This window comes from Hoplias malabaricus, chromosome 3 (genome assembly GCF_029633855.1).
Source record: "Hoplias malabaricus isolate fHopMal1 chromosome 3, fHopMal1.hap1, whole genome shotgun sequence".
Taxonomy (NCBI): Eukaryota; Metazoa; Chordata; class Actinopteri; order Characiformes; family Erythrinidae; genus Hoplias; species Hoplias malabaricus.
This window is the reverse complement of record NC_089802.1, coordinates 69,498,456-69,517,531: the sequence shown is the minus strand read 5'-3', so window position 1 is coordinate 69,517,531 and position 19,076 is coordinate 69,498,456. Positions and strand designations below refer to the sequence as shown.

At 41.8% G+C, this 19,076-nt stretch overlaps 1 protein-coding gene across 5 annotated transcripts in view; it reads right to left on the bottom strand.

The window, feature by feature from the left end:
• agap1 (ArfGAP with GTPase domain, ankyrin repeat and PH domain 1) overlaps nucleotides 1–19,076 on the bottom strand; it is a 167,313-nt gene that overhangs the window by 50,671 nt on the left and 97,566 nt on the right. For all 5 annotated transcript variants that reach the window (XM_066663040.1, XM_066663041.1, XM_066663036.1 and 2 more), the window contains 3 exons: nucleotides 14,724–14,851; nucleotides 13,177–13,332; nucleotides 12,817–12,909 (listed from right to left, as the gene is read on the bottom strand). In XM_066663040.1, coding sequence (XP_066519137.1) covers nucleotides 12,817–12,909; nucleotides 13,177–13,332; nucleotides 14,724–14,851 — 377 coding nt within the window. The remainder of the gene's footprint in view (nucleotides 1–12,816; nucleotides 12,910–13,176; nucleotides 13,333–14,723; nucleotides 14,852–19,076) is intronic.

Genomic DNA, 19,076 nt, shown 5'->3' with positions numbered 1-19,076 from the left:
TTGGAGACGAGTGAAGACCTGGCACTGAGCGAGGGAACAACAGGCTCTCCTGCTGTGTGCTAAACGCAAGTTGACGAGATTTTTCATTTCCTAACGAGAGAGCCGCCGCTAGCCAGCCAGCTGCCACACACACTCAACATCCATTCCTTCATTAACACACAGACACACAGAGCGCGAGAAAGAGAATGTGAGAGAGAGTGTCTCAGTAAGGGTGAATGTGGAAATGAGTGAGCAAGAAACAACAGAGTAAGAATGAAATGCTTAGCGAGAGAAAGGGAAAACAAGGGTATGTTAAGCAAAATAATAATAATAAAAAAATCACAACCCAACTCTCAAATACAGTAAGAGCTAAAGTTTGTCATGTTAACATGCAAACATTTTCACTAATATGACTGAGCTGGATACTAACTCAGGATTAAACATTATTCTTTTGCCATTAAGAAAAGGCTGAAAAATGCACTCCCAAAGCCCCTTTCACACATGAACGGTAACTCAGAAATCATTCAAAGCTTACGCAGAGGACCTTTAAGTGTGAATGCAAACAATTTGACCAATACTTTACACAGATGTCATCCTGCTAATGCCCTGGTTAACGCTCAGTTTAAGGTCTGCATGAGCACAGAGCCTATAATGTCCCGGAGTATTTCCTGCACACGCAACGCCCCTCAGATACCTCATTATGCTGCCTACTGAGATATCTTAATCTGGAGGAAATGTAAGCCTTTAAACAGCTCCTCAGACACAAAGGCAACCCCAAAAGGCAATGCAGGTACAACTCCCATCTATTTCGTTCTTCTGCCAAAGCAAAAATGTTTAAAAATGGTGATAAAAACAAGAAGTCTAGAACTCATCATGCTGAAATTCTGAGGCATTGCTAGACGCTGAGGTTGCGTGCAGTGAGTGGGAACAATCCGTGACACAATCACTCTAACTAGTCTCAATAATCTGTCCCATGCAGAAAAACAACTTTTAGAATGCAGCCTACCAAAAGAGCTGTCTACTTAGGGAGCTCACTAGGTTTTGGGACATAAAAAGACAAAACAGAATTTAGAACAAAAATGATAAAATGACCACAAGAGAATATAAAATATATGAGCATAGAAAAGAAATGATGTTTAAATGAGCGCTTTGTTAGCTATGAGCAGGCTTCTTGTGTTGTTGTGGGTGACCAATATTTCTTCTCTCAGCCCTGTGCAGTTTGGGGTTTGTTTCACCCTCGTTTGGCAATCCATCGGGAGGATGACAAGCGATCATTTTGCAGGAGAGGCTAATTGAACGGCATGTCGCCTCGCTGATGGGGGTTATCCTTCACTATTTAAGGTGGTGGTCGGTGACACCTTGCTCGCCCCTATTTTACCTCCCCCTACCCTGACAGACTTGCAAGGTCTTCCCATCCAGGAGGAATAGAGGAGATAAATAAAACAAATCCAACCACCCTCACTCCTGCACTCTTTTCACAGATGCCTGGCTTTTAGTGCAATGTCAATAACCCTAGCACCTGTAAGCCTTTACTGCTATGTCAATATCACTAGTGCCTAAATTAGCTTCTAAGTGCAATTCCACGAAGACAAATAATAATGATGTGACCCACTGGCCTATTGTTTAAGATGAAGAGGTGCTACATATGAAAAAAATATTAGAAAAAGGTTTCAATTATTATTGTGGACAAAATTATCTTCTTGGACATCTAGTGGTACCAACAAAAATCCTACTGACATGAATATTTCGAAGCTTGTACTGCGCTGCCATAAACAGACACCTAAGACCTAAAAGAACACTGTGATATTTTTCCTTAAAATTACAACTTCAATATAATTGTGATGATTCACTGAGGTGTAATAATGAAAATAGAGACTCTGTTGCTGTTACTCTGGGCTCACCACTGCAGAAACTCCACTATGTAATGTTTGGAGAAGTGTAGGAAACCCTTTATTTCAGTACAGTGCTGTAGAAATTAATCACATTTTCATTCATTATCTGTAACCGCTTATCCAATTCAGGGTGGGTCCAGAGCCTACCTGGAATCATTGAGCGCAAGGCGGGAATACACCCTGGAGGGGGCGCCAGTCCTTCACAGGGCTAATCACATTTTGCAACTACCAAATTACCTAGTGTTCATTTAAGCCCTATTTACAAATCAGTTATGCAGATGAGATAAATGCACATTTAATGCCCCACAGCTGATGGATTTCAATGCTGCAAAAGGGTTTTAACCCAAATTTGATTTCTAATGAGTTAAAACAAGGCTTGCTATCTGAATGAATGGCCATTTTGATCAGAAATTAAATAAATGAATGTAGGCTTCTGAATGTAGGTTTCTTGAAAAAAAGGTTTCAGTCACAAGGCCTTAACATTGCTCAGATGTTAACAATAAACAACAATATTAATCTTTATTATTTCCAAAGGAGTATATATCAAAAACAAAATAAAAAATAAAAACAAGCAGAGACCAGTATCAGAAGCTAACAAAGACTACTAATCTCTGCTTACTTGTCCATTAAATAGGCCAATCTGAGCTTGTATCTCTTACAATTCAGTTCCACTATCTCATCCTTTATTTCGTCCATTAAGGAACAAAAGGATGAGGCCACTTTAAGATAACTGTGGCCTGAGGAGAGCCTGGAGTCAGTATTAGTGGACAGGATCCATCTCCTGCGTGTCCGAAACCAACAACGGGTCAACAAAGAGCAGGGCGTCTGCTTAGGGCAGGCTCATTGTTCCTGGGAAGACCAGAGAGAAGGGGGCTAAATTAAAGGTGTCATCCACACACAAGTTTGCCCCCAGACCTGTCACAGTGTCCGTGTGTGTTTGTTTGGGTGTATGGGGCACTTAGAGTGATACTGGCTGAAAGCTTGAGCTCCTCTATCTCTGTGGCCATCTGATCTGGCCAGCGCAGGCAGTGAGAGGCCACCATCCCACAGGACATTTATCATCAGCAGACACTCAAACTGCAGTGAGCTCACAAAGCACGGACACACACACACCCCAACATCACGACCAAAACAGTCCAATCGTTAACTAAAGGTAATGGACAAAGAGTAGACTTAACCCTTAACAGTAATTTAGCTGCTGAAATCTTTGCTGTAATATTTCAATTAGATCTAATATCAGGTAGAACACATCTACCAATATCAGGAGAAGTGGACTGGATGCTGGGGAAAAGAGTGGGAAAATCCAATTCTGTAAGAAATCTGGCCTGAAACACCACATATTTTAAAGATGAGATCTATATACGCATCAGTGAATAGTCAAGGTTTCAGTGTCAACATACACAGGAAATAAAATAATGGTTTGTAAATCAAACGTAAAAGCAATCTACATCAACAGGTTTTGCGTTTTCTATTTTTTCCTAGTGTTTCTCTGTCAATAAAAGACCAAAATATACAAAACATGTACAAGATGTAAACTATTCTTTAAGCAAAACAAAACTGTAGATACCAAAGTAGATCTGAGCAAGTAGCGTCAATCTCTTGTTAGCGAAAACATTTAGAAAACATTTCGATAAATGGCTAAAATAATATTTCTATTGCAAAATATATGAAAACTTTCTTCTAGTAGTTTTCAAACCAATCCCAACTATAAACTAACAAGCAATCAATTAATTTTCAGCCCAAAAGGAAAAAAAAAAATGTAGTGCAGTTTGGGGGAAATTTATTGTCATCTTTAATTTGGCTATGAACAGAAAGGAAAGATCAGAACTGTAAATGTAAAAACTTCAGTTTTAAGTTACCTTCATGTGTGGAAGTATTTTGTTTTTCTCGTTATGCTGTACTTGAACTTACTTTTTACTAAACATTTTATTCTTCTAAACATAAATGTGGAGCAATAACTGAGAAATAATAGTTTGCTTACATCATAGATGACTTCTAAAATGTAAAACACAAGCTTTAAGTAATTAAAATGTTCTAATTAAAAGCATCACACTATTTTACTGTGATGGGTGTTGGCTCAAGATGCAGGTAAAGGGCATACCCTAAAGACCAGGTAGAACAAAAGGAAGCTACAAAAAAAAAGAAAAATCCATAAGTGGCAAGAATTTTTCATGAAACGGCTGGGAAAAAAAAAAAAGAATAAAACTTTTACTTCTTTATCTTTGGACAATATATGACTTGCCCCTAATGGTCATTGGAACCATGTCAGTTTGGACAGATCTTTTTAAGATGGTGTCACCTACTGCACCTACTTATGCTGAGATAAAAATGTCAGGCAATTTTCCGTACTGTCACTTTAATTCAGCTCAGAAAGTGAATGTTATATATTCTTCAATGAAGCTCTTCATTTCTGTTCTACACAGCACAGAGGTAAAAAACCTCAGCCTGTGAGTATTATCTACCCACCAGAGTATTCGCAATATCACACCAAGGTCATGCGAAGAGCTAATGACTGATACTAACAAAACAACAAGCACCGCTTTCAAAATCACCACCAAGACAGATGCTGGGGACATTAGATAATCTAAACCCAAACAGTCCACCACAGCTAAGTTTGTGTGTTTGGTTAAATTATTTTCCACTAAAATTATACAGGAGAAGAAGGGAGAAAAAAAAATCTCATTTGCAGGAGGTTAGCATGCATGACAAAAATGCCATCTTGGCCAAAATGGCTCGGAGCGGTGACAACCTTTCCCAGGGAAATGATATTTTTCCAATCCCGCGGAAGGCGGATCATGTCACACTCGTTAAAGGCTTGATAGCAGGTCTTTAATATTCACCGTCTTAATTAGGACTGCAGTTAATTTCATTAAATTCTTTCGGTGCTAAATGAAGCAGATTATGAGACATCTTTTATTGCGAAGCGTGAAATTACAGCCTGCCCGCTGCCAATGGCAGGGCCAAACTAATGAATTACAGGGTAAATAACACCCGAATTAACCATCCAATTTAACTCCTTACAAAGCACCCTGCTCGGAGGGGGTGAAACTTTGTCAAATTCACACAGCTCAGCGCCCATCTACGCACCAGAACACACAATTACAAGCATGAGACTAATTTCCCTTTATGATGAAGAGAGAGACTTCTTGGTTCCGTTTTTATTTCGAGAACGAAAAGATGTCGGACAAAAGTCTGAAGATTTAAGAGAGTAATGCATGGTAAAACGCACGGTGAAAGAACAGAGTGAAAAAAAGATACCTAGAGACGTGTTAAAATGTGCTTTAAATTCATACAAATGAGATATAAAGCCTGGCTGAGGGAGATGGATGGATCACTTAGACAAATGGACTTTAAAGAGAGAAAAAAGAGGGACGAGGAAAGGAATATCTGGGTTCTCACCACTAAAGAACGATCGATGATGTTCGCAGTGCGAAGTAAGACTTGCTCATGGGAACACAACAAGAGTAATGACCGATAAAGATACGCAACTATTTGGTGCTTTATGGCCAAACAGTCACTGCAACTCTTCGGCCTAATCTCACTTTTTAATCCTCCAATCGCTCCCAGTTCTCAGTCCATCTCTCAATTAGGTTCTCTCCAGCAACACTTGCTGAAATTAATTTGTTGAAATGCTCTCGCAAAATGGCTCCGTCAGGCTCTTGACAAAGACGTGTGCGAACCTCTCCGCAGTAATTATCAGCTAATTAAGAACGCAGAACAGATGTTGGCGGACTCCAAGCCATACAGGGTCTGTAAACAAAGCTGGCGACCATCACGGCAGCAGTTAGCCACTTTACAAAACGCTCAACAACTCAATAATCACGTTTTCACTATAAACACATCTCCCTGCATTGGAAATGAACTTCTTTGGGACTGGAGTATGAAAGAAATAAATAAATAAAAATAAGCTTCGACTTAGCCTTGGAGTAGGTACAAAAAACAAACATATAAATAAACAAATTTACCACACCACTTATTCCAACAAGTCAAAACAAACACAGTTTAATAAACAAGTCAAAGCGAGCAGGGATCGCTGTCGTGACCAGACGCAAAATTATGGCCAATAAAAACAAAGCGCGAGGTCAAAGCTGAGCATGTGATTGGCAGAGGTCACACTGGTTCCGGTAAAGCCAGGTAACCCTCGTGACCCAGACACACCCCCTCCGCAGGCTCACGGCTGACGAAGCGCGCCTCTTCAGTCCCTAATTGCTGTAGAGTGGGTGCCCGCCCCACCCTCATTACCGGTGCCCCTGTCCACCACGTCGTTTGCACATTTTAATGAGGAGCATGTTCTAATGAAGGCGTTTTTACAAAGGTTTCGCCGTAGCTGAGAGCCATGGCGAGAGCGCAACCTTCAGCTCAGGAGTCAGAACAATATCCCTGGTAATGAGATCTCGACAAGCAGCAAATAAAGTGTGGCAGTGAGGGAGAGTGAAAAGGAACAAGAGCGTTCTCGCGTTACCGAAACGCACGTTTATTTACATCTTGAAGACATTCACATGGGTTTATAATCGTCCCATGCATGCTTCACCCAAAAACCCAAGTGCTGTGAGGTGGGACAAGAAAATAGCCTCATTCAGGTCTTTTTCAACATAAAAATGTGCCACAGTATAAGGGTGTTGAGGACAAATTGGTTGTTACAAACCTGTCGAATTTTGTTTAGCTGCAACAGTCCATCTCCTAAACGATAGCATTTTAATATTTTAAAGCTGACTAAAATGTATTTTTTTGGTTAATTTGCCTAGTTTATTTATTTTTTTATTTTTTTATGAGATTTCTCAATGGCTTCTTCTTCCACTGCAGGGCCAAATGTTTCTTAAGGCTGTTCCATACCATTCTGTGACAACACAAACCTGTTAGCCCATTTACATTTGTTAGTATGCTAAATAATGTTTCATATTTCTTTGTTTGTGTGCAAACCAGCACAGACTATCAGGGGCTTACCTGCGGACGTTAGCGGGATATGTGATCAACAGCGGTCAAGGAATGTTACCAACAAATCATATAATACACATTTTTAAAAGTATAGCGAGAATGACTGTATTTTGTACTCAACTCTAAAAACATTATATTGTAAAATAAAGAGTTTTGAGCAATCAGTGGATCTCTACGTCATTAAAGCCTTCCCACTCAAAGATTTTGTGGCCCTGAGTATGGTTAGCTAACCCATTTACTAAGCATGGTTTGTAAGCGTTCTGCACCTACCCATATTAGCTTTTTTTTTTTTTTTTTTTGAATAAGTGCTGGGGGTTAGGGGAGGGGCGCAGGCTTAAAGTAAAATCAGTGAAGGGGGCAAGTCCATAGAGGTTGAAAAACCCCTTTGAAAACATATTTGTTGGCAATTTACGGGTAAGTCAATAAAAAGTGCAAATTCCTCAAATTAAATATTCTAGTACCGATAATCTATTTGCAGCTTCTTTGACAATTCTACAAAATCTTCAACCATTAGAATACAATTGACCGTGTTGGGTGGTACACCCTTGTGTAAGTAATCGACTAACAATTATGAGCGTACCTTCAAGGAACAGCTAAGCGACAAACCTAACAAGCTCAGACATCTGCCATTTCTCATCAGCAGCCCAAGGAGAAGCCAGAGCTCTGACTGCGCTCAGATGATATCAGGGTGGTAGTGAGCTTCACAGTGCTGTGGGAGAGGGGTGTGGGTGTGGGAGAGGGAGCCGGGACGTGCCGGTGAGTTGAAAACGTTTGCAGGCGTTTAACAAAGTGGGAGAGAAAGGAATAAAGGCTGAGGGCAGTCTCATTAAAACAGCGTGAAATAAGTGCTAATGCAAAGCGTGTAGACAGTCGCGCGCCGGCGTACGGACACACATGAGCAAAGCGGTCTAATTGGGGAGCAGGTCGAGCGGCCAGCGGAGAGGAAGATCCAGAGCGACACGGACGCCTTTGCAAGAGGAAAGACCACGGGGAATTATCAAATCAATTAACGTCCTGCTCCAAAAGGAAGCTCTGGCCTGTGCCTGTGAGCGATAACCGTTCCGCTTGCTTTTGCGGTTGGGAGGGTGTGGGTGGGGGTAGTCCATTCTGCTCATGTTGGAGAAACACTCAATGGCCGAAGCTAGCATCCAATTAGAGAAGTGCAGCAGCGGGCCGGCCAGTGATCTGATGGAGGTACTCAGCAGCAGCTGAGGTTCTGAGAGCCTGTCTATCTATCTCTGTGTCTTTTACCGTTTCAGTGCAAGAGTAACATTTATTTTAGCATGTAATGTATTTTAGAGTGTTTTGGGTGGTGTAAGCCATGTAAGCTTTCAGAACGTTCATAGCTTCAACCGAACATAGGATACATTAAAATTCACCTTCTTAAGATGTTGGATTGGCTTAGGGCTTTGTAGTTTAATACCTACTCTAAATTAGCCTTTATTCCAACATACAACACTACAGTAAGACTACTAACTTGACATGTGCCACATCTGTAACATCTGGATAGAGATATCTGCCAAAAACTAAAAATCCAAATATTGTTCTTATAAGATCAGGTTTGCAATTTAAACACATCTTCCGAGTTAAACAGGTAAAAGTTTAGTCACGATACAAGCTGATACCGACTAACTAATGTTATCTAAAGCTAAGGCTAGGTTCACACAGCAGGTAAAAGTGGCCCCAATCCGATGTGTTCTTGGAGTGGCTGTGTGAACAGCAAAAATCGCATTAAATCTGACTATTAGATCTGATGCGGATTTGGCCTGCTTTCAAATGTGGTACTGAAATCCGACCCATAACCCATCTGTGGAAACATGACTCTGTCTGAACATTCAGATTGAAATTCATGTGACTTGAGAATGAACGTTGAGAATGATCCTAGGATTCAGGTCCAAAGCATTTTTTTTATCTGATGTGTTAAAGAAATGAAAACAGGCTGATCAAATATTAACTTGTAAAAAAAAACAGCTTTTTTTTTTGCATATAGAGGTTAGTTTAGGAGCATTAATTATTCACACTGATTCCACATATAAGGCACATTATATAGACAGTGTGAACAGCTGAACAACAAAATCTGATTTATTCACGAAATCATATTTGGGCCACTTTTACCTGCTGTGTGAACGTAGCCTAACTGAAGCAGAAATTTTGGACATTTAAACCTGAATGCCAAGCAAACAAAACCATTCCAGATGTTACACAGGATCAAACAGCCAGTGTAAACGACAAAAGTATTAACAAATACTTTCCAAAACAACAAACAAATGAAGTAAACAAAAAGCTAACAAGTCCATAGAGCTAGACCCTCCCTGTGAGCTCTAAAGGTGAAGAGCAGCAGGTGAAATCTGGCCATGGGCTGCAGGGGAAAGCGGGGGTCTATGATGAATGAAGCCTGTTGATTGATCTCCTCATGAGATGACAAGCTCTGGCACTGAAGAGGCCCCTCATCCGCATAAGTACATGTAGGAGCGTGCGTGTGTGCCGAGTTTACAGGCTCCTTCTGACACCGGGGAAATTAATCCCTCATTTATGTACCTGCAGTGTCAAGTGGCTGAAGGATGCTCGAGGGACAGGGCTCTGTGCCAAGCCTGCAATCACATGCACATACACTAACTACCAAAGGCTCTTTCCTGGGAAGAACCACACGCTTATTTGAACTCTGAATATTTCACAAACCATAACAAATGCTAAAAATCAAAAAGCAAAAACAGTACTGGCCAAATTATTATATCATACCCAAACCTCAATAGTTTCACTTTAATGTGTGTGCGCACTGTGCACTGTGCATGTTTGTAGAGTGTATCCATTGTACACAGACACACACATTACATTTTTGACCCAAAGCTTATGTATTATTCATAGAAAAACATGAGTTGATGACATTTGTCATGTTCGTAAAATATGATCATGTAGTTCTTATGCATTAAAAAATAAGAAAAATCTTCCTCGACCTCTCATTAGAGTTCTCCTGGCGCTACACAGTAATTAGAGTAGCTATTCCAAAATGGAGAGAGCACACCAGGCCTCAGCAGTGGTCAGCTGCACCCCCATCCCCCCAAAACAGCTGTGTGAAACAGGCCGGCCTCTCCATCTGTCAGTTCTGCTCTGCTCTGGCCAACCTCATTTGTTCATCATTAACTACCATCGACTAAACAGGATGCATGCAAACGAAGCAGCAGAATTGGACTAGGTACTGCTAACAGAATTTTGCTTTGTATGCCACGGCAGAAACACATTCAATTGCTGCTGAAAGTTCAGTCAGAATGACTGACAGAAGGCAAGCATAATTTAATGATGACATGCTTATCGCAGTCAGACATTTGTACTTTCAGAGAGCACATTTTGGCTGATACAACCACACAATGTACAGTAATTTAAACCTTTTGAATGTAGCAAAGACATTGCCTTCACCGGGCAATAAACACACTCACACCTTCGGACACTTTTGAGTCGCCAATCCAGCTACCAACATGTGTTTTTGGACCGTGGGAGGAAACCCAGGCAGACACAGGGAGAACAGACCACACTCCTCACAGACAGTCACCCGGAGGAAACCCAGGCGGACACAGGGAGAACACACCACACTCCTCACAGACAGTCACCCGGAGGAAACCCACGCGGACACAGGGAGAACACACCACACTCTTCACAGACAGTCACCCGGAGGAAACCCACGTTGACACAGGGAGAACACACCACACTCCTCACAGACAGTCACCCGGAGGAAACTCACGCGGACACAGGGAGAACACACCACACTCTTCACAGACAGTCACCCGGAGGAAACCCACGCAGACACAGGGAGAACACACCACACTCCTCACAGACAGTCACCCGGAAGAAACCCACGCGGACACAGGGAGAACACACCACACTCTTCACAGACAGTCACCCGGAGGAAACCCACGTGGACACAGGGAGAACACACCACACTCCTCACAGACAGTCACCCGGAGGAAACCCATGCGGACACAGGGAGAACACACCACACTCCTCACAGACAGTCAACCGGAGGAAACCCACGCGGACACAGGGAGAGCACTACCTGCTGCGCCGGTTGTTTATTTTGGCTGTTTTAATTTATATTATTTTCCAGTGTAAAATTAAACAATTATTTATATTGCTTTGACTCTGTGAACATCCGCATCAATTAACTTGTGATATTCAGATTTCATGCATCACTCAATATAAAGTCACATAACACTCCCAGGAAGTTTGCTGCATTTGTAAACTATACAAGGACAGTGTCATGGAGTGATACCTTTCTGTAATTCGATTTAGGTGCTTTAAAGTTTGTGAAAATATTTAACTACATATTTCACCTCAAGTTTTAGTAATAGATTTCATTAATGGTAGTATCCAGTGGGCGTGGCTTTTTACCACAGCCTGGAGTCATTACTTAATGTATTGAAAATTATCATAGGGCTGTTTCTGTTTAAAACAGTGCACTCTGATAACTAATCTCAACTGCAACACATTTTGAATATCATCCTTTCACATCTTCTACCACAAAAAGACATAAATGGGATTAAAAAGTGGCCCAATACTAGTTTTTTCTCACAGCACTATCATGTTAAAAAATGTTTACATTTTAAATCATAATGCCACGGTTTGTAACAGTAGAAAAAAGCAGTTTCTTTAAAATTAGAATCACTTTATTATCCACTGTGCTTACACATAGAGGAATTTGTTCTACGCCTTTAACCCAATCCGTGCAGTGAAACACACATTTACACACACTCTACTGAACACTAGGGGGCAGTGAGCACACATGCCCAGAGCAGTTGGGGTTTAGGTGCCTTGCTTTCAGTCAAGACCTGCCAGCTCTGGGGATGGAAACAGCAAACATCCAGTTACCAGCTCAGTTCCCTAACCACAAGGCCAAGGTTACCTCTTTAAGAGGTCCTCAAATATTATGCAAATGCAAGTTGTTTTTAGCTCATGCAGATTAATTGCAAGCTATAGCATATGGCTTTGTAATGCTCAAAAGCAATACTTACAGTACAACACTACCATTCGTTTTTGTCATTTCTGCAGGCACTAATCCTTTGTGAAAATGTACATTATGGAAAAAAGTAGCATTCCCAGCATTCGATGCCAGAAGCCATATCATCCAATGGCACATAGCGAGCACAGCTCTAGCTGTCCCACTGCTGCAGGGAGTTTTGAAACAGAAGACCAGACTGTCAGAGACATCCCTTTGCAGTACAAGCGTTCCGGCCCAGCAGGGTCCAAACCCACCCATGGACCGGCAGCTCCTGCTCTGGTAGCTAATGCTGCTGAAGGGCGGAAGCGGCACGCTAATAAACACAGATCTCATTTAAAGGAAGCGCTAATCAGTGATGCAATTTGTTCATTAGAAAATTACAAACAAGGCTTGCCGCGCTGACATGAGAGGGTGCGATTAGCCGTGCTAATTACCTGATTCTTACACTCCAGTTGAGACGCGCAACGGAGGATGTCTACCCACCCCCACTTCACCCCCCACCCCTTCGCCTCTTGTTTGTGACAAATTAAAGCCAACTCAAACAATCTCTCCCAGAACACCGTGGGGAGGTGGTTGGGTGTTGGAGCTTGAAGGTAGAGCAACAGCAATAGCCCATTCAAAGTGCTCCCCCCTGCAGGAAAGAGCTGGGCTTTGAGGAAGGGAGAGGGGTGGTGTTGAAAGGGGTCCATATGCCGACCGGTAGAGCGCACTTCATTAAGATCCTTTTACCTTCACACTATTCTCGACAGGAGGAGTAGAAGATAGAGATAGAGAGAGAGAGAGAGAGAGAGAGAGAGCCAAGAGAGAAATCCCTTCCCACTCCTTATCCTAATGATCTTGTTTCAATACACAGGGGATCCCAGCTCTAATTGATGTCAAGTGTATGCTTTCGCTGTTAATCAAGGAGACGGCATCAAACGGGCCCGGCGAGGGTCCGAGTGCTGATCACAGGCCCCTTGCCAGCAACATGCCGCTCCCGGACCCCAATTATCCCGCCGCAGACGGCCAGCCAGACCCTACCTGCTTAATTGGGATAGCACGGCCACTTCCAATGCTGTCTGCTCGGCCCTCCAGTCCTTTCTTCTCCTTGTCTGGTTCGCTCCCCTTGCGAGACTGCGGAAGGGAGGGGAAAAAAACATTGCTTTTGAGTGAGAGGCAGGCTAGCAACTAATTTAGTTTGACTCTTGGCTAGACTAGAAAGTGTGAGAGGCAAGGGGCACATGTAGTACTTCAACGGGTCAAAGGGCATGCGAGGGGCGAGCTTGATTTTCACATGGACCCAGGCAATGTCCTCGTTTGACAGCTTTATATTAAAGAATGTGCAGACTACAAGCTTATAAAGCAGTCAGTATGAATGCATGCATGTGAGCGCAGGCTAACCGTGAACAGGTTTGAGCGGCGTTTGGATTGCTTGCGGACTGGTGTTGGGGTGTTGGCTGTTTGGGGCACATCAATGCGCAGCTCCTTCTGGCTGGTGCTGGGAGTGGAGGGAACGGAAGAGGAGTAGTCACTCAGACTTCCACCTCCATTGCTTGTCTGTCAAATGCAGAGACACAGATAGAGGAGATTTAATCAATATCACATCACCAATAATGATTATAACTTCAATCTTAGTGGTAAACAGCTGTCACCGCAATTTTACAGTCTTCTACAGCCCTGTTAGAGGAACACTATGTAATACTTTTACCTTAAAATTACAGCTTCAAAATCATTGTGATGTTCCACTCTCCTGTATTATGGAGAACACAGCCTCAGTCTTTGCTACACCTGGCCCAGCACTGCAGAAATTGCACTATGTAACTTTTGGAGGAGGGTAGGAAACCACCACCTTCCCTACTGCTCCCCGTCAATTTTACAATGCTGTAAAAATGTGTTAAAGTGGGAGAGACCCAGTAGCGGGTGGGAGGGGGAAGGGGGAGGAGAAGAAGAAGAAAAAAAATGTATATCTTACCTAGTGTTCCTTTAAGGATACACTGAATATTTGGAATTTAGGGCTCCTGGAGTCCCCTTACAGTTACAGAGTGTAGTTAACTTTTACAGCACTGTCCTGAAGTCAAGCGGGAGGTGGCAAAAAGGAAAGAAGGTTTCCTAGCCTCCTCCAAAATAACAGTAGTGCAGTTTCTGCAGTGCTGAGCCCAGAGTAGGTTCTGTTGGTTCTGACAGTGGTTCTGTTCTCCCTACTACAGGTCAGTGAAGCATCACAACAATTTTGAAGCTGTAATTTAAAGGTAAAAATACTACCTAGTGTTTCTTTAATCCATCTGGACCGACATAAAATCTATGTTTGCAGTTTTCAAGTCTCCTTCCCATGATTTATAACTTCAAATATTGTACAAGACTAGACCATTTTAATTATTTAAATCATATACCTGCAACTAAATTGGTTTTGAATACACATCATTGAAATGCACAGCTTCTTGGGACTTAACCCTTTCTATTACAATGTGAGACAAACCCAGCATATGTTCAGCACATCTCTGCACAGCATACACAAGATTTTAGTTTCAAAATTCCATGTGATGCATGTGTAATAATGTGTGACAACATCTGGCATTAATACAAGCAGTTCCACACATTAAGTGAAATGCGCTGCTCTGTTAAGGAACAGTGTGGGAGAGACATACAAGGGCTCTGTTAAACCTTTGATAAGAAATCAATGAGGACTGAGCTGAGCGGATGAGTTGTGTGGGATGAGCCAGTCTGTGTATATGTTCTCCTCTGCCATGTGGCCAGTCAGAGAGTAACTCATTACAGAAAAGACCACCAAATCATACACTGTAAGAGAGTTTTGCATATGGGCGATTAGTGGATCCAAAACTATCCATACAATTTTAATCAAATTAAATAGTAATTTAATTTTACTATCAGCCGAGTGTGTATCAGGACTTTAGGTCCACTAGAGACACTCCATTAAGTGTATATCCCACCTGAGTAATATGTACAGCTGACACAGGCGCTGAGCAGACTGAGGAGTGGCTAGGTGAATTGGGTAGGGATTTGCAGGGTCCAATCGACAGCTGCTGCTTCTTCCGGGTTGCGACGATTTTCTGAGCCACTGAAAAGTCACAACACACAAACACAAAGCACATGTCACAGCCAGTCACAACAACATCTATTCACCCGACTCGAAGAGACTAACAGCAACAGAAACTGGAGGACAGCTCTTCGGATACGGTGATATATAACATGGAGATTATTCCCACATTGACATTCTGCTCTTCCCCTGGTTGGACTAGTCCACTTCATTACCCCTCATAAGGGGCTGTCTTGCAGTGCTGACCCACGCCTCTGATTCTACCATCACTCTCCCCTAGTCTCCACACACACCCCCAGAACACCCATTATTTAACTATTATTACGCCACGTTCATTACTCAAGCCCTCACGGAGAGAGCTATCGGCGCGTGCAAAAGGGCGATGTCAATCAATCGCTCCCCTCTGGCCCTTATCGATTGATGGGCCGCCGGCCGCGGTGGCAATCAGCCGCACTCAGCAGAGAGATGTTCAAGCGCTCTGTCATCTTCCCCCTACTGGCTACATTGATCCCTGAGCCGGTCTGCCATGACGAGCTCCTTTTACCACAAAAATTCCTCAACAGACAAGGAGAGGCTTACAAATAAAGTAGGGCCTATAAACGATCCTGACAATCAAGAGCTCCTTTATAACCCAGGGAGCTTGGATCCAGATTCAGGCCAGAATTTAACAATGGCTTGACACCAAAACCTGGCCAGATAGGTGTATTCATATTTAAAGCTAGTGTCATACTAGCTGGCTAGTTCAAAACCCTGGCCTGGAACCTGGATCCAAGGTCCAGATTTGATGACCTTTGCTTTAAAACTCATAGATGGGAGATGAAACTCATGACTGCTTTATAAGCACAAGTTTTAACAAAGAATATTTTGTTACCTTCTTTGTTGGGATAACTTACAAACGGTGCCAAATGTATTCAGTATGAGCTGATGTTTATTAACGTTAATAAAGCCATACATCTGATTTACCAGAATTTACCGGTATTGGTTATAGGCTGGATTTACAACCCTTTTCCCTACATCAAGGTGTTCATATAGTGCACCACTGGTATAGTTCAGAGGTATTCAAATCCAGACATTTGATCCATGTTCCAGGCCAGGATTTTCCAAAGGCTGGCCAGGATGACACTACACCAGAGAAGGCCAGATGCAGAAACAGAAATCCGTAGGTAGGAGCTGGATCATGTCCATTGTGTTTTCATGGGATTACACTAAAACTGACTACTCCTAGTTGCAACTATGGTGTTATACCAACAAGCTATTATGAAATACCAGCCTGGAACATGGATCCAAGATCTGGAATTGAAGACCTCTGCTATAACTGATAAGACAAACAGCAGTCATCTTGAATACTTTGTTGATATTTTAATTACTTTTAAAGATGATTACAGACTGTCATACCGTGTAAGAAGTCGTGCTACTATGTAATATGAACTGTAGACTAAACTGCAAGACACATGCACACTGTTGGTTAAAGCCTCTTCTCTTCCACCAACCAAGGCCACTCCACACAAAAACCCTTAGCTCTTCTTTCTGGAGTGGATGGGCACGTTAGGGCAAGAAAGAGTTAAAGGAGCCTCCACCTCCAGAACTCAATTACTCTTCTCCCAATAAACACGGCCGATACTCATTCCCCTGGAAATGAAGTCATTGTTTTAATTGGATCTATTAAAGGCCTGGACTTTAATGATGATTCGGCCATAAACATTTACCTTCAGGTGAGAGAGTTCTGTCCAAGGGCAGCCGCCATGACACTAGACTAAACTCATACACAGAAGCCGACCTGCTGTTACAACAGCAGCGCCCATCTGTGTTTGTTTAGACTCAAACACCACAACACACTAATTCCTTGACAGAAGGTGCATTTAGCCTCCTTCCAGACCAAAATTGCAATATAATCCTGACAAGACACATTTGTCTGGCATAACGATTTTTCACTGAGCACCACAGCCTCCATGCAATCTGCAACAAACAAAATGTAGCTGAGAGGATTACTCAAAACAGCTTAGTAACACCATAATGTCACACTTCTGGACACAGGTTACAAAGAACTATGAGGCAGTCGACGGAGGTGGCTGAGAGATATATGACCACATATCCACAAACGGCCATTCCGGCTGTATTTTACTTTAAGTGTTAAGAACAGTTATGATAAGCCTGTGTTAAATATTTAAACTACACGGCTAATGCAATTTAACTTTACCCATCAATCTCTGCTCCCCAGTGAGCGGCAGCCATTTATCCTGGTGGGAACGACCAGCGTTTGATCAGATTTATGACACATCCTTCAGCCACTGGAGTCGAGAGAGAAGCAGGCATCCTAGAGTACATCCTACCGCAATTGACTATGTAACATGGCAATACCAAAATAAGAGATGTTGAAGCTATTCCAACAAACAAAAATGTTGTAATAAACATGAACTAGGCAATTGGTTTAATTATTTTGGTGTTTTAAAGCAGTTATGCTTTGTGTTAACCTACAAAAGCATTCATTTTTCAACAGGAAGAATTAGGCCACAATGAACGTTGAAATTTAAAGTAGGAGTGCATGATACGGCAAAAATATGTTATGATTCTTGAAGACATTAACATGATATATAACTACATGATGATGATATTGATTTTCTGGGATTTAGTAAGAATTTAAAGACAATGAAAAAGTATGAAAACTAGTGCCACATTCTAAAATGCTGACACAAACTTGGAAGACTTCTGAAAGTCTACTGTTAAATCTAAGGGGCTCCAAACCATGAAAAACAGCCCCAGACCATTGTTTCACCTCAAAGAAACATGATACGTTCTTGTGACTTGTTTGGCTGCTTGGCCACCGAGATTAAATTTATGAAGAAGCAGTGTAGAAGTATTAAGTCATCATCATGTACAAACTCCGAAAAATCTAGAGCGTTAGGTCTGGATATTTTCCAGAGATGTCCTTTCACACATGAAGCATACAGTCTGAGAATTTCCATGTCAAGACTGTGATAGTCAAGACAATGATGACAAAACAGAAGCCATTGTTTGTGGTCATCCAGGCTGCACTAAAATAATGGCAGATCGCATAGCCCCGTTACCTGTAAATGTACACAGCCATGCCAGAGATCCTACCGTTATTTTTGATTCTCAAATCCATTTTAACTGTAAAGGATTTGGAAGTAGTTATCCATGCTTTCATTACGCCACATCTTGATTACTGTAAATCTCTCTACCTGGGTATTAACCAGTCAGCTTTGTGTCAGCTGCAACTGGTCCAAAATGCAGCTGCTTGGCTTTTAACTGGGACCAAGAAGAGGGAGTACATCTCGCCTCTTTTGTCCTCCCTACATTGGTTGCCTATTAAATTCAGAGTTGAGTCTAAGGTCTTATTGGTTGTTTTTAAAGCTTTAAACGGAATGTCTCCTGCGTCTGTATTCAACTCCGAGAGTTTTAAGATCCTCCAATAAGTTGTTGTAAGACACATCGCATTCTAGACTTAAGTGACAGAGCATTTTCTGTGGCTGCCCCCAAACGGTGGAACAGTCTGTCTGTGTTTATTAGAATGTTGATCTTTTAAAGTCCAATTTAAAAACACATTTATACTCTCAGGCCTTTGGGTGCTTTAAAAAATTTCTAATGAACGTATAATTATGTTTAGTGTAAATCTGAATCTTGTTGAGATTTGAACCTTGAGATTTGATTTAAATTTTTTTTTTTTTTGCTATTTTTATGTACATTTATACATTTCAATGTTTGTACTTTCATGCTGTACAGCACTTTGGTTAGCCCTTGTGGTTTTTAAATGTGCTTTAAAAAATTAATTTCAAATGTCAAATTTCAAGACATGTTCTCACAGCTGGAAATCTTCCATGTGCTTTATGGGGGTGGAGCCTGTGTAGCATGACATGATCCTCTGGAATATTACTGGCTCTATTCACACATCTGTTCCCTTGGACATTATCCAGACTTTGTACTAGGAGGCTAAGCAGGATAAACGTTTGTAATGTCCAGTACAAAGTTACGGACATTTGTGTTCACAAATACAGCTCCTTTGGGTAACGTCTGGAGAAGTTTTGGGTTACCGCGCATGTATGAAAAGGGCTTTAGTGAGTGCTTCTATTAACGATAGCTGACTTCAATGCGCTACATTTATTGGCTCTGTTCTGGCATCTTTATATTATCTGTGTTTATCTTTGGAGACTGCACAGTTATAGGCTTGATTTAATGTATGAATTACACATCAGGTGTGAATGAAACATCTGGACACTCCACTAACACA